This window comes from Hyalella azteca, unplaced genomic scaffold, assembly GCF_000764305.2.
Source record: "Hyalella azteca isolate HAZT.00-mixed unplaced genomic scaffold, Hazt_2.0.2 contig7133, whole genome shotgun sequence".
In the NCBI taxonomy this organism is placed as follows: Eukaryota; Metazoa; Arthropoda; class Malacostraca; order Amphipoda; family Hyalellidae; genus Hyalella; species Hyalella azteca.
The window spans coordinates 665,210-680,546 of NW_025937263.1; the positions used below are offsets into that span (position 1 = coordinate 665,210).

General features: G+C 38.4%; 1 protein-coding gene across 1 annotated transcript; it reads right to left on the bottom strand.

Annotated features, from left to right (window-relative positions):
• Window positions 1-588: 588 nt before the first annotated feature.
• LOC108679224 (DNA replication licensing factor MCM6) lies at window positions 589-13,842 on the bottom strand. Its single transcript, XM_018167823.2, has 20 exons — window positions 13,670-13,842; window positions 12,497-12,640; window positions 11,504-11,669; window positions 11,046-11,144; window positions 10,714-10,862; window positions 10,266-10,420; window positions 9,735-9,835; window positions 9,236-9,407; window positions 8,814-8,938; window positions 8,225-8,458; window positions 7,624-7,791; window positions 7,199-7,336; window positions 6,803-6,955; window positions 6,457-6,619; window positions 5,948-6,243; window positions 2,442-2,579; window positions 2,046-2,198; window positions 1,700-1,862; window positions 1,191-1,486; window positions 589-843 (listed from the first exon to the last, which is right to left on the bottom strand). Exons 1-20 carry the CDS (start codon window positions 13,759-13,761, stop codon window positions 730-732), a joined length of 3,219 nt encoding a protein of 1,072 aa, XP_018023312.1. The 5' UTR covers window positions 13,762-13,842; the 3' UTR covers window positions 589-729.
• Window positions 13,843-15,337: the final 1,495 nt, after the last annotated feature.

A 15,337-nucleotide genomic window follows, 5' to 3' on the forward strand; every position in this document is an offset into this window, starting at 1 on the left:
CGAGTCCACTGAACCGAGCTAGAACCATACTACTTTAGATCTAAAGGCTTCTATTAATTAAATTGATGCTCTCTCTAGCATCAATTCTTCAAATACCTTATCCGCTCAGCTGCCTCATTTTAACACCAGTGATGAGCAAAAGGCGTATGCCTGATTTTAACCAATTTTTTTAAATGTAACCGTAAATGTAAAAGCTTAGCCCATTCCACGATTAACCAACAACACATCATTTTATGCAGGAGCGTATTAGGTACTATATAAAGTTCCTCATTACACATGGAACTCAACCGTGATACTTAAATATCACAAGCATAAGGAATACTCCAACTGATAATTATAAGCTCGAATATGAATATAAATCTTTTTCTTTCCGTCGTGTTATGTTCGACGCCATGATTCAATTAATAAAGATAATTAATAAAGATACGAAGTTTCACATACCGAATATACAGCAGGCAAAATTAAGCGATTCATTTTCAAATTAGAGAAAGAATTTCCATTACATTGGATAAAAGATACGGAAATAAATTCGGACTTCATTGATCCAGTTGTCTCTTGATAAGCGTGGATATTAAGGACAATTTGAACCGTAGAATATAGTATATTCAGTATAAAAATTTGTACATTAAATTTAAGTGAAACTTAAGCATTAAAGACCATCAGAAATTGAAGGGAGAGTTCGTTAATGCCGTAACAGCAAGTAAAATAGGCGGATTGTAAAATGGAAGGTTAGGCATCAACAACATAATTTGGATGCACAACGAGCATCGGATCTTCTGTCTCGTCCGTGGCGGCACTCGACTGTTTCAGGCCACTTCGGGTCAGGGGAATGATCACTTGATCCTGAAAAATACGTCAGATATCCTAAATGACGGTAGCTGACAACTCACGCATGACACATAGAATATAGTTGAATCAAAAGGAAGTGGAATATAGTTTCCACTATATAGTTCCATATATCGTGGAAATCAAAAGGAAGTTTTTATCAATGTTATTATGTAAACATTCTCCTGCCATGATTTTGAATGACGGGTTTACAAAAATCCAATCTTGATATGCCGGACGAAGGAGCAAGATTAATGAAAAATATCACAGTTAAATATAACAAATTAATATTAATTGACAAACATTAGTATGATGTGATTTAGCAACAATTACGATATAAATCTTAGGTTTTCCTTAATACTCACGTGATAAGTGAGACGGTCAAGGACCCTCTCAACCATCATCTTCTTCTCAATGAGTTCAGCTTCAGAGTCAATATCGTTGGCCACCTCCTCGAGGTACCAGTTGATGAGAGCAGATCTCTTCAGACCAGAAATTGAGTCCCTCGAATCCGGAGACTCCTCGAGCTTGGCTTCCTCTTGCCTCATATGGATAATGAGCACGTTGCTCAGATTGCGATAATCTTCGTAGGAAAGCTTAAGCTTTTTCTTAGCAGCCGCTCCTCCAGTCTTCTCAGTGGCATCAGAATGGACAGCTGTTTCTGCAAGACATGTCACGAATGTAGTTAGAACTGAAATTTTTAGGTTAAAACAAAATAATATAATAGCTATTAACAAGAAACTTAACCAAAGTATAAATAGGTACAACAAAAATTCTTCTTCCATGCATTGAGTTGAATAATTTTGCTACAAATATCATTATATTATTTATTTTTATAAATCATATTTATAAAGAACATTGAGGCAGTCTTCACCTGCAGCCAATTGCCCATTGGGAACGGTATTCTCATCAGGAGCATCGACATCCATTTGGTCATCAATGCCTTCATCCTCCTCTAGGTGGACGTCAGGCTGCTCCACGCGGATGATGGACTTGTTGAGTAGACGATACGCTTCCTTCACGTGCTTCGGTTGCACCTGAGACCACAACACCGGTTACCGGTCATAAATTATTATAAGTAATTCCAACCACAGCGATCTATCAGTCCAGCAAGATAATCTAATCACAAAAAATCGTCCACCATCTTTAGCGAATGCGCGTGGAGCATTTATTTTCAAAAGAATGGGAAGAAACAAAAACCAAACGGTGATTAAACTGACCTCGTCAGAGCAGTTCATACGGGCCATAGCCTCAGCAAGACGAATCATACTCTCGAGCTGCCGCACTGTGATGCGCCACGAGCTGTAGCTGGATCCAGTGGCGTCGCGCTGCCTAAGGCATTTGTATTGTTCCACGAGATACTCCCCAGCTTCCTGTTATGCACGAGATACAGCAATATTCAGTCCTAGCATACAACTTAGAAACTTTTGTTACGATTAACTGATGAGAAATCATGATATCTCAAAACTTCAAATTGTTCTGGTCTGAGAAATTGAGCCCAATACCCAGAGATTTTTTTCTCAAACACCGATAAATTGAAAATTACTTAAAATCTTACATAAAAAAATCAGCGATAGCTAATTTGGATGCACCAATGGCAAGAAATGGAACAGTACCTTGTTTAGCTTGGGCTTGAACTGGCGAGCGAACATGATGTAGCGCTGGATCTCCTCCAAGGAGTACACGCGCTCGACGTATTCTTCCACATGGCTGTGAAGATCAACAATTCGTCGCGCGATGGCGTAGTCAGTAACCTGAAGCACATAAATGCAAGTGAGCACATTACAAGGAGTAGATTCTATGCTTGACAGTATCAATAACTACATCCGTGAATTCAAAATCATAATAAAAATGAATAAATTAAGGCTAAGGCAGTTGGTGAATTGAATTTTTTTAGGGAAAAATTGGGATCCTACCTAAGAAGGTCCTAAAATGAAGCACTTTAAGGATGGTAATTGGTTAAAGCAACAGATGAAGCAATTAAGACTCCTGCGTCTTGAAATAATTTTCTCGAAATGAACCGGGACAGACGAAACAAGACGAGAAAATTCCGGGAAAAAATAACGGGACAGAGTGTAAAATTTGTCCTGGAATAAACGTATGAACCGAGACAAAACTTCTGTCCTGGACTTTAAAACTCGTGTCCCAGTAAATTGTGAACCGGGACGAGACAGACAGATTTGAAACGAGACATAACGAGACGAGATTTGTCTTAATTATTCAAGACCAAACAAGTTTTTTGATTACGATACGAATCATTTCGAAAACATGGGTTGAAGAATGACAAGTTAGCCCTTTATTGCTAATAGGGCCATAGACAGTTACCAGTTAAATTGAGTTAATTGCAGATTTAGCAAAATTTGTCTGACTAACTGACATAACATAACATAACATATTGATCTCGGCGCTTAAGTGTAGGCCTGATGTGGCCTGTCGCCGATTCGTTTCCTTTTCATGCCTTGTTCACAGAAGATCTAATATTGTTTCATTTGACCGGATATTTTCATGACTGACAATAGTTTCAAGTAGCTACCAGGTACTAGACTTCCACCGGGTTCGATATGGTGCTAGGCATTTCAAATCTGAACATATATTTTTCCATAGCTTTATCTAGTCTGTTCTTGAGCGCATTCATACTTGGAGCGCCAACGATGTCATTGGAGAGGCTGTTCCACATGTCGGTGATTCAAAGCAAGAGGAAATTTTGTTGCGTGGAGAAGTTGCAGCGCAGTTTTTTTAGTTTATAGCCGTTGCCCCTGGTGTTGGTTCTTGTTTCAAATTCATGGCAGTTAATTAGTGGTCCGACAAATACCGCAAACCTGTCGATGTATGCATGGCTAAGTATCGAGTCAAAAATGCTACTCTCAAGTCTTAACCAAGGCTTTGATGGCACTTATGGGAACCGTACAAATATGAGTCAAGTTTCTTACGCGTTCAGAACGAATTCAGGCGCCGTGGAGCGCATAGGGAGTGGAGACGCAGTGTCTAGATTAGTCGGCCAATTACGTAGTAGACAGTGTAGTGGAGTCCTGGTAAGATATTCCTAATAACACTAAAGCTAGTATAAGATTATCTCTGCCTTTAGTAAAATTTTGTGCTACGACACCAGGAAATCTTCACAATTGCGCAGTTTCCTGAATTGTTATCAAACACTTGGGCTTCTTTAACATTATTTAGAAAATGGATTATTCAGAAATTGATGGATTTGCACATGGATATTTCAAGTTCTTTTTTGAAGATCAAACTATTATATTTTTTCCAGCTAAAATTTTGTTGTATTTTAAAATGTTGTCGATATTTCTTTCCAAACTTGTTGTTTAAGGAGATAGCTTAAGGCAAGATCGATGAATCTGATTCTGTGGTTGAGCTAGGGGCAAATCCAAGTCTGTCCAGTCAGCCGATGTCACCAGCTACAGCTAGTGTAGCCTCCTCCAAACCATCATAGAACACAATTTAAAAAAATGTGTTTTTCCATTTTTATTTGCCTGTCAAGATTAAGTACCATATTAAACCACAACTTGTATTCGTAGCAAAAATCATTTCAATTGCCAAGCTCCAATCAGAATAGTAAAAGGATACATCTCAAGTTATTACGGTACCGTAAAATGGGGTTACTTTGACCGGCGGGGTAAATTCATTCTCATAATTATGGAAAGCATATTATTACAGCGAAACCCTTTTTCCCATAGACTTCACATAACGCAACAGCTGTTCATGCGGAACACTGTCAAATGCTTTGGCAAAATCAAGGTACACCGCATCCAATGGCTCCCATTCGCCCAGTTGGCAAATTCAATCGTTCGACGTAGACAGGAGGCTAGTGGCACAGGATCTACTGGCAATAGAGCCATGTTGACATTCTGATAGGAGATGGTTAAAAGTCAAGTAATCGATAATCCTTTCCCACACAACAGATTCCATTACCTTGGAAACAACACTTGTCAGACTCACAGGGCGATAGTTCATGAGGCTACTCTTGTCGCATTTTTTAAAACAATGGTGTCACTTGAGTTTCTCTCCAGTCGAGCAGCAAAGTCTCTTCGTGCAAGGTTTTTGGATGAACACTATCAAAGGTCAGGCCAGGACGGTTGCTAATTATTTGAGCTATCTTGGGTAAAAGCCTTCTGGTCCACATGACTTGTCGGGATTCAGAGCAACCAGGCACTGGAGAACCTCTTCTTCGTTTATTTCAGAACCTGTTAACTTCGAGCCGACTGGGCGCTCCTCAATAGCTGGAATAACGTTCGAGTCTTCATCTGGGAAAACGCTTCGTACTAAAGAACTGATTAAGAACGTTAGTCTTGCCTTCATCAGAGTATGTCTTTCGTTGATCTACTTTTAAATCAGAAAAACCCTCGTTTGTCTTGCATTTCGAACTATCGTACAAGTAAAGAAAAATATAAACGACTTTAGCTTGGGAATCAATTACATTGTAATTTTATGAGCGAGAACAACTTTGAGATTAAAACTACGATTGTTATTAGCCCGATGTACCATTCATTAGCCATAAAATTGTCTGCTGCTACAAGCTGAAATGTAAAGGGGTTTGTTGTTCCCACTCGTACTCACAGTACCGAATTATATAAAATCTGAACAAAAGACTCTCGTTGACATCATCGATTTTTTACTCGAAATGTGATTAAACTAAAATGGCTTGTCTTAGAAGGCTCATGGAATACTCTTTTTGGTCTGTCTAATCATGTCAGTCTGGCGAGGCTCGGACGACCCCAGTCGCTGGGATATCCTCTCAGTGATGGACTGGGGTGAGACCCAACTCACCCAAGATCGGGGCAGGGGTAGGACGCCGCCCTCAAGAAGGGAAGAGAGTCACCGCATCCTTGCGGCGACTCTTTTGTTGCTGCTGCCCTCAACAATGCGACGCCACAGAGAGCGATGTGTGGCTGGTGAACGGTGGCGCCCAATTTCGGGGGAGCTGCCCCCATCTCGCGCCTGCCGTGGCCATGGGAGAGTGAGGATGGTCGGTCCTCAGCTGGACGAAGGAGCAAGATTAATGAAAAATATCAGTTAAATATAACAAATTAATATTAATTGAAAAACATGTTAGTATGATGTGATTTAGCAACAATTACGATATAAATCTTAGTTTATCCTTAATACTCACGTGATAAGTGAGACGGTCAAGGACCCTCTCAACCATCATCTTCTTCTCAATGAGTTCAGCTTCAGAGTCAATATCGTTGGCCACCTCCTCGAGGTACCAGTTGATGAGAGCAGATCTCTTCAGACCAGAAATTGAGTCCCTCGAATCCGGAGACTCCTCGAGCTTGGCTTCCTCTTGCCTCATATGGATAATGAGCACGTTGCTCAGATTGCGATAATCTTCGTAGGAAAGCTTAAGCTTTTTCTTAGCAGCCGCTCCTCCAGTCTTCTCAGTGGCATCAGAATGGACAGCTGTTTCTGCAAGACATATCACGAATGTAGTTAGAACCGAAATTTTGAGGCTAAAAGAAAATAATATAATAGCTATTAACAAGAAACTTAACCAAAGTATAAATAGGTACAACAAAAATTCTTCTTCCATGCATTGAGTTGAATAATTTTGCTACAAATATCATTATATTATTTATTTTTATAAATCATATTTATAAAGAACATTGAGGCAGTCTTCACCTGCAGCCAATTGCCCATTGGGAACGGTATTCTCATCAGGAGCATCGACATCCATTTGGTCATCAATGCCTTCGTCCTCCTCTAGATGAACGTCAGGCTGCTCCACGCGGATGATGGACTTGTTGAGTAGACGATACGCTTCCTTCACGTGCTTCGGTTGCACCTGAGACCACAACACAGGTTACCGGTCATAAATTATTATAAGTAATTCCAACCACAGCGATCTATCAGTCCAGCAAGATAATCTAATCACAAAAAATCGTCCACCATCTTTAGCGAATGCGCGTGGAGCATTTATTTTCAAAAGAATGGGAAGAAACAAAAACCAAACGGTGATTAAACTGACCTCGTCAGAGCAGTTCATACGGGCCATAGCCTCAGCAAGACGAATCATACTCTCGAGCTGCCGCACTGTGATACGCCACGAGCTGTAGCTGGATCCAGTGGCGTCGCGCTGCCTTAGGCATTTGTATTGTTCCACGAGATACTCCCCAGCTTCCTGTTATGCACGAGATACAGCAATATTCAGTCCTAGCATACAACTTAGAAACTTTTGTTACGATTAACTGATGAGAAATCATATTATCTCAAAACTTCAAATTGTTCTGGTCTGAGAAATTGAGCCCAATACCCAGAGATTTTTTTCTCAAACACCGATAAATTGAAAATTACTTAAAATCTTACATAAAAAAATCAGCGATAGCTAATTTGGATGCACCAATGGCAAGAAATGGAACAGTACCTTGTTTAGCTTGGGCTTGAACTGGCGAGCGAACATGATGTAGCGCTGGATCTCCTCCAAGGAGTACACGCGCTCGACGTATTCTTCCACATGGCTGTGAAGATCAACAATTCGTCGCGCGATGGCGTAGTCAGTAACCTGCAGCACATAAATGCAAGTGAGCACATTACAAGGAGTAGATTAAAATTCAACCTGCAACACCTAAATTTATGTGAGCACATTACAAGAAATAGAATAAAATTCAACCTGCAGAACATACATCAAAGTGAACATAAATCTATGTGAAAACACTACAACGAACTAGTCACGAAGTATATCGTCGCTAGGCAAATTATCTAAAAAAAAAAGACCATTGAAATGTCGAATTTGTTCATTCACATTAAACTACACAAATTTAAGAACTTAAACAAAAAGGTAGTGCTTGCCTCGTTGCATTCATCGACCAGGATGAAGAAGAGGTCGAAGCGGGACATGATGGGCGGCGACAGAGCGATATTCTGGCGCAAGCTCTTGGTGCGATCGTAGCGCCCGCCGATGGGGTTAGCGGCGGCTAAAATTGATGTGCGGGCGTTGAGCGTGGCTTTAACACCTGCCTGTGGACAGAAGACATACACAAAATTATAAATAATGTTAAGTTTATGCTGGTACACGGGATGATGGAATCAAGTTTAAAACAATATGTAATGTCATGGAAATTTTACAGGTTAAAACTGCAAGTAACATACATAATTGGAGTAAGAAAGGCATTATTCATCAAAACATGTCAAATATTTAATCGAAATTAGTGAATAACTTGTAATTGATTGACACGATTAAAACCAATAATGAGCTGGGCATGAAACGACCATTGGTGTCAACTCCAAAAACCACAGCGTTTGTAGTATCAAAAATTACAAGATAATTATCAGCTCTTTGTAAAAAAAACTATCAAAACGATAGTTAAAAATTTCTGAAGAAAAAAAAACGGAGCAAACGCAATGCAAATTAATGTGAGTATTAAGATGATGGAAATGATGGTCAACTCACCTTGGTGATGGAAATGGTTTGCTGTTCCATTGCCTCGTGAATGGCGACTTGGTCCCTGAGATCCATCTTATCGAACTCATCGATGCAGCAGACGCCGTTATCAGCCAGCATCAGAGCTCCAGCTTCAATAACAAACTCGTGAGATTCTTCATCTTTAACAACAGCTGCCGTGAGACCGGCAGAGCTGGACGCTTTGCCTGAAGTGTACACAGCGCGAGGACTGAAATCTGCCACCTGTTGAGCGTGAGGAAAGGTGTGGGCACAAAAATTAATTGCTGCTAAATATGATGCAATGGGTCTAGTAGTTTTGAAATATATTGTTTTTATGCCTCGTAGAGTTATCATCTCAACTTGAGTTATAGAATTATTATCAACTAAATTGCAGAAAAAAAGAAACTTCATTGATGTGAATGCTAAGCCAGACAAAAAACTAAACAGAAGACATTTTTCTCTAGTATTAGGCGGTGGATTTTCCTGAATGAAGTTTCGATGTAATAAGAACTAAAAAGATTTCATAAAGTACTGCCATTTCAGTTCAAAGGAAAACGTGGCTACAGGAAAATATATCAGAGACATCACTATAACGAACCTGTTTGAGAAATTGTGACTTGGCGGTCGAGGGATCCCCCACAATACAAACGTTGATGTCACCCCTCAGAGAGGTTCCCTCATTCGTAGTCTTAGGCACGCCTCCAAACATCATCAGCAAAATGCCTGAACATAAACGATTCGGGAAATGAAACTTACAAACAGTAAATTGTCTAGGTGGCCAAAACAGATGACAACAAAACTAGAGTCCTTGATGCACAAAATAGTGGTGTAATTCACATATACATTTAAATCCTTTCTAACAATGCATATATTAAATTGAATTCAATACAAAAATTACCCAGTTCAAGAGAACGTTGCAAGAGATGCTGTGCAAATATATAATTAACGCATTTCTCAGCAATGAATTTTTTCCAGTAGTCTTTAAGAAATAAAGAAAAAACTTAGCACGAGATAACCCACCTCTCTTGACTTCATCATTGCCGTGAATGGTTGGGAAGAGGGACGTAATAAGGGACTGGTAGAGGTGCTTGTCGCGCGACATTTCATACACTTTGTTCCACTCCAAGTCGGTCATTTGCTGCTTAATGGTCTCAGCAGTGAGCTCCTCTCCACGTATTTCTTTACCTCCAAACTACACGAGTAAAACATAGGAAGGAAATTAAGCAACCCCATATATATTGAAACAATGTTTGTAATTATAATTAAGTTATCAAGTGCCTAGCAACAATAGAAATATAGCATAAAATATAAGTTTAATTAAATATAGAATTTCCATCTCAAGACAACCATGTTCAACAATAATAATAAACGAGAGGAAGAAAGAACATAACACACGAGTATAATTAACGAAAGGAACACATATCACTATAAGATAATTTACCTGCTTCAACAAAAATTATACAAATTATTTATTTGATGGTTAATTTAGTAATAAATGTAAGGCAAAATAATGCTGTACCTTAGGGTTGGTAGGTGTGATTGAGCAGGCAAGGAAGGCCATGCGGTAGTGCAAGTCACGTACACCAAGGGCCTTTAGACCCGTCACTCCTTCACTCTCATCTGGTGCCAAGCAATATTCATTACTATTAATTATTATTATATTAAAGAAATTCTTAATTCATGTCCAATTTCCATGCAGAAATTGCCGTATGACGAACATACCGTACCATATATAACTTTGTGTAATCCTAAAGATTTCCCTCGGTCAAGTTGAGATAACTACTATTTTATTTGCAATTATATACTTATGCTTTCCAAACCCAGTTCAAACAAAGTTAATTTATAAATGAAGCCTTATAAAGTTGCTCAGAAGAAAATCATTCAATACAATAAATAATAAATGGAATTATTCTTAAATAGATGTCAAAAATTGTGCAAAACTATGAAAAAGGCTGAAAATACATCTCAAAACGCGCTTAATCCGACTAGAATTGACTGAAAGGTAAGCAAATCAAATATTCTTATGACAATAGCAACTTGAATAACGAACCTCGTCCTCCAGCATGACGAGCGCTGCTTTCAGCTCGAGCTCCAGGCAAATTAATGGAAGCCACGTCAGGCACAACGATGAGCGTGCCGATGAAGTCGCAACGATCGCCAGCTTGTGCTCTCTCAACGGCCTCCGCCCGGACTATGACCTCCACACTGCAAAGAGTGACCAAAAAGGCAGGTTCGTGAAAAAAAATCTAGCAGAGTAAGTAGTAAAGTAGGGGGCAAAAAACAGTACAGGGGCAAAAAATCTACTAAACAGTTCAAGAAAATAATATGATGGGATGCCCATCAAAGCTTAACATCTGGACTTTCTTAGAGAAAGTAAAAATCCTTTCAAAGTTGAGTATTAGCGTTGACAAGTTATTCCAAGAAGATAATGGACGAGGTGCTCTAACATTTCTATTATTGAAGTTATTAATTCATAAAAAGAATACAAGAGGAATTACCTTCTTGGGATGCAGCCTCTAGGCAGCTCAGCCTGGACTTCTTGAATACGAACTTTCTGGAAGTCCACAAAACTGCTTTTATTTGTGTCCAGTAAGAAGCGGGCACGATTACTGCACACGGGGTTGCGGCAAATGCTGGGTTGGGTGTACTGTAAGTAAGGCAGTAATTACCTTGCTGATTGTGACTCAATTACATCGCTATTTCACATTGGTATTAAGCATTGTACGCATTCTTAGAACTTAGAACACACTTTCATGTTGTTCAAAGTATTTTTAAACAAATTGCAATAGAATGGTTTGGTTTCCAACAAAAAAAAAAGTTAGGTAGTTACCTTAAATTGTTGTTCCACGTCCCTGACGACCGTCTGGCAGTCAAGACACACAAAAGTACCCGACACAAGCTCTGGGTGCACAGGATGTGTCCGCACAACCTGAGAAATGCTGCACATTAGTAATCTTGCAAATTTATACTAATTAACATTGACACAATTTAATTTTTTTTAAAATCATTTAAAAAAATCAAAATCAGATGCCTAGTATGCAAAAGAAATGTGAAGTAAATCCACAATATCTCCATAAAAACGTTTTAGAGACAGGCTCCATCATTTGTTTTGGCGCCCAAAATGGTGAATGATATAGGTAGTGAATTCACTTGTTTACTTCCCTTTTGAATTTTTTGCGCACTTGCATTGCAAGCAGACTAATAACATCACGTGTGTGACCACAAGCTACAAAATAAAATGTAATTAATTACTCGACATCCCAAAACAATGATCAACAGCAAACTCACTTGACCAGATATTCTGACAAGCGTCCCAATTTTTTGTGTGGTGAGCTCTCGGATCTTGTGTCGAGTAGGCACTTCAACAAGGCTGAGGTAGTACTCCTTCTCAACAGCAATCTCGGCATGATCACGGACAAAGTTACGAACAGCACGGCACAAAAACTGATAAACCCTGAAACAAACAGTAAAAAGATAGAATCAAGAAATTGCTTTTTATTGCTCTTTATTTGTCAAAACAATGAAACCCTCACAATGAGGAGCAAATTTGATCTCGGGAGAGAAGGAAAATAAAAATTTATTGTATACAAACAATGATACTAAATTTTGCAATGCAATCACTCTATTATATACCTACATACAAATGCACTGATATCGTATTACCAGAGGCAGTCTTGCTAAAAATTTTTGAAGGAAAACACATTTTGTTTAACACTATAATCACCCAACACTTCTTTTAAAATAAAAAAAAAATGTCTGCCAGAAAATAATTCAGTTTTCTCAATTAACTCTGTCTACAAGTTTATATATACAAAAATGTACAGGAGCTGCACCAGCATAGTAAATAAAATGACAGTGATCTCCACAGTGATGTCTTCAAGAACCCACAGCATGAGTAACAATCCCTCTGTCACTTTTATAATTTATTGGAATACTCTTCCGAAGTTCCAAGTCAAAACTTGGTTTAGTTTTGGACATAGTTGAAACACTGACCAGGTTGACTAACCAGACACCATTAGCCAATGTAAATCAAACAATAACAAAGATGACCTACCCAATATTTTATGCTTACTCACAGAATATCACTCATCAATTGAAAATTATTTTCTCTTATTATGGAATTGATTGGCAACTATAATCATGGTTATTCCAAGTAGAATGGCTTTCATCTTACAGTGCAAGTGTGCAACTATTTTGATACAAAGCCACCAACAAAACAAGTGAATGTTACTATAAGCAATGAGGCAAGATCACTGGTAGGTATGTAACAAATTAACTCACCTGTAATATTCTTCGATGATAGTTGTGGCTAAGTTGTGATTGTGTTTTTCAATATCAGCAAAAGAGACTTCTAGCGTGTTCCTTTCCGGCTTGACAAGATCACGAGCCTCATCCAAGTATTTGATTTCACCCTCCTCCTGAAATCTGTAAAACAAGGTTTGTAAATTACCACAAAAATTATGAATATTGTAAATATTCAGATAATAATGACTCCACAAATAATTGATGACATCCTTAACTAATTACACATACATTGGTTACCTACAATTCAAGGCCAGATAGAATTACAGGTCTAATAAAATCATTCATTGCTATTTGTGTAGACAAAAAATTCAAAGTTTAGATTTAAATTATAAATGAATGTGTAGAGCAAGATGAAGTAAGGCTTTTAAACTCTAGGGGCTGGTTTCTTTCCAAATTTTCCATCAACCTCTTTAAACCTTCTTATAGGATCCAATTTATCATCAATCAGCCTTAAATTGCATACCTTTTCAAGTCAATGCTCTCTAATACCAATCATTTAATCAAGTTATTTAGAAAACTGTAATAGCTTACTCAAGCTAAACTTCAATGCCCTTATGCCCTTGAGTTAGCATAGCACATCTTGGGGTGCCTTCTGAAAAAAAGCCAAATATTCTGCCTCATGAGCAGACCAAAATGTTTTGTTGATTGCATTTTTGCGCACTTGCAGTCATGTCAGACTGCATTTTAGCTGTTATTTCTTCAACATAAATGTAAAAAATACATCATTGCCTTTTCAATTAGGTACCTGTAAAGTGAAGACAAATGTTTTTGCTGCTATTTGTAGGGTATTTATTTTAACATAGTGGCAAACCAGAGATTATTTTAGAATCAGTTCAATTTCAATTCCCTCATTTACTCAAGATTTAAACCAATTTCTTCATTTACTAAAGATTTAAACCAATTTGCCACTATGAAATTTATACATAATGAAGTTTTCAATGAATAAAATGTAAGCAAAAATAATGAATGTATACAAATTTATATCTCAACTAAAAATTGAATCGTGCTCTTATGATAGAATTTTTGGGCATCAGACAAACAAAAGTATGGAATAGAATAACAGGTCTGTAGTCTGTACAGTCTACAGTGGTGCCTACTACACTAGTGGGCATCGTTATCAAGATTAAATTTTATATGTTAGGTACTTACTCTTCGAGAAAATCTTGAAAAAGCTTTTGACAGCGATCCCCCACTTCATCTTTGACCTGCGCCTGACCAGTTTGGAGTTCAGCAACATCCATCTTTTCTTTAATTTAAAGGCAATCGATTGCGTCTTACATAAATACACACAACACGCACTTCACCGTAGGGCTGATTTTGGCGGGAAAATTTCACTCTTTCATTTAGAGGTTATAACCGCTACATATCAAGAAAAAGTTTCTACCCAAGGAACTTTGTTTTTGAACGCCTAACCCTATAAACCAAATGTTTTTATATATAAATACGTGACAATTCCTGCCGTAGCAGGCATTTAATGTTATTTTTAAAGCTTGTTGTTAGCGATTTGAGGCAAACCAGAAGCCCAGTTGGACACATACAATATATGGATTCATCAAGTCAGCATGTTAGTTCAAAGCCTAAAAATTTTACGGTTTTAATTTAGAAAATTGAAGTACTTATTGGTATGTAATGCGTCCATTAATTTTAATTGCGATACTTGTATATGAACCGAAATGTATAGCATTCATTCTCATAATTATGGAAAGCATATTATTACAGCGAAACCCTTTTTCCCATAGACTTTACATAACGCAACAGCTGTTCATGCGGAACACTGTCAAATGCTTTGGCAAAATCAAGGTACACCGCATCCAATGGCTCCCATTCGCCCAGTTGGCAAATTCAATCGTTCGACGTAGACAGGAGGCTAGTGGCACAGGATCTACTGGCAATAGAGCCATGTTGACATTCTGATAGGAGATGGTTAAAAGTCAAGTAATCGATAATCCTTTCCCACACAACAGATTCCATTACCTTGGAAACAACACTTGTCAGACTCACAGGGCGATAGTTCATGAGGCTACTCTTGTCGCATTTTTTAAAACAATGGTGTCACTTGAGTTTCTCTCCAGTCGAGCAGCAAAGTCTCTTCGTGCAAGGTTTTTGGATGAACACTATCAAAGGTCAGGCCAGGACGGTTGCTAANCCTTGTGAATCAAGTCACGAAAAGTTCAAGAATCGGCAACAGGCCATGGGCCTATTTCTTCAACGCCGACACTTCTATTCTATTCTATATATTCTTCTTATATTTCTTCTTGTTTGTTTGTTCATTTGTATGTGCGTGTTTGAAGCTTGGCACTGCAAATATATAGGGACTAAATGGGTGCGTATCCACGATAGATACAGTGTCGGGATATTACCTGGAAAAATTTTTTTTATAACCTTTTTCAATTCCTATTCATTCAGCAAACAAGGAAATACAGAATTTCACGTAAAACTTAAAAAGTGAGTAATGTTTATTTTTAATAAATGCGTTTTCAATAAACATTTTAGTCAAATTTACGATCTGTAACCACATTTGCATTTCAATGATAGCCACTTTCGGCTTCCTGATTCGGGAATGAGGGAAGGCGCTCTTATAATGATAGCAGAACCTGCGGCACCCTTAGATCAGAGGGCAAGGGAAGGTGCCAGCACACGACACCGTAAAGCGTCCTCATGACCTTATGAAAGCTTAGGACTTTTCAGTCCATGGTCAAGCTGATGCTCCGCCTTCGTTGTCCTCCGTCTCCAAGTCATCGATAGGCAGGTCACCCCGCGCTCGGGTCCCAGATGTAAGGTTGGACGTGCTCCTTTTATTCAACATAACATAACATA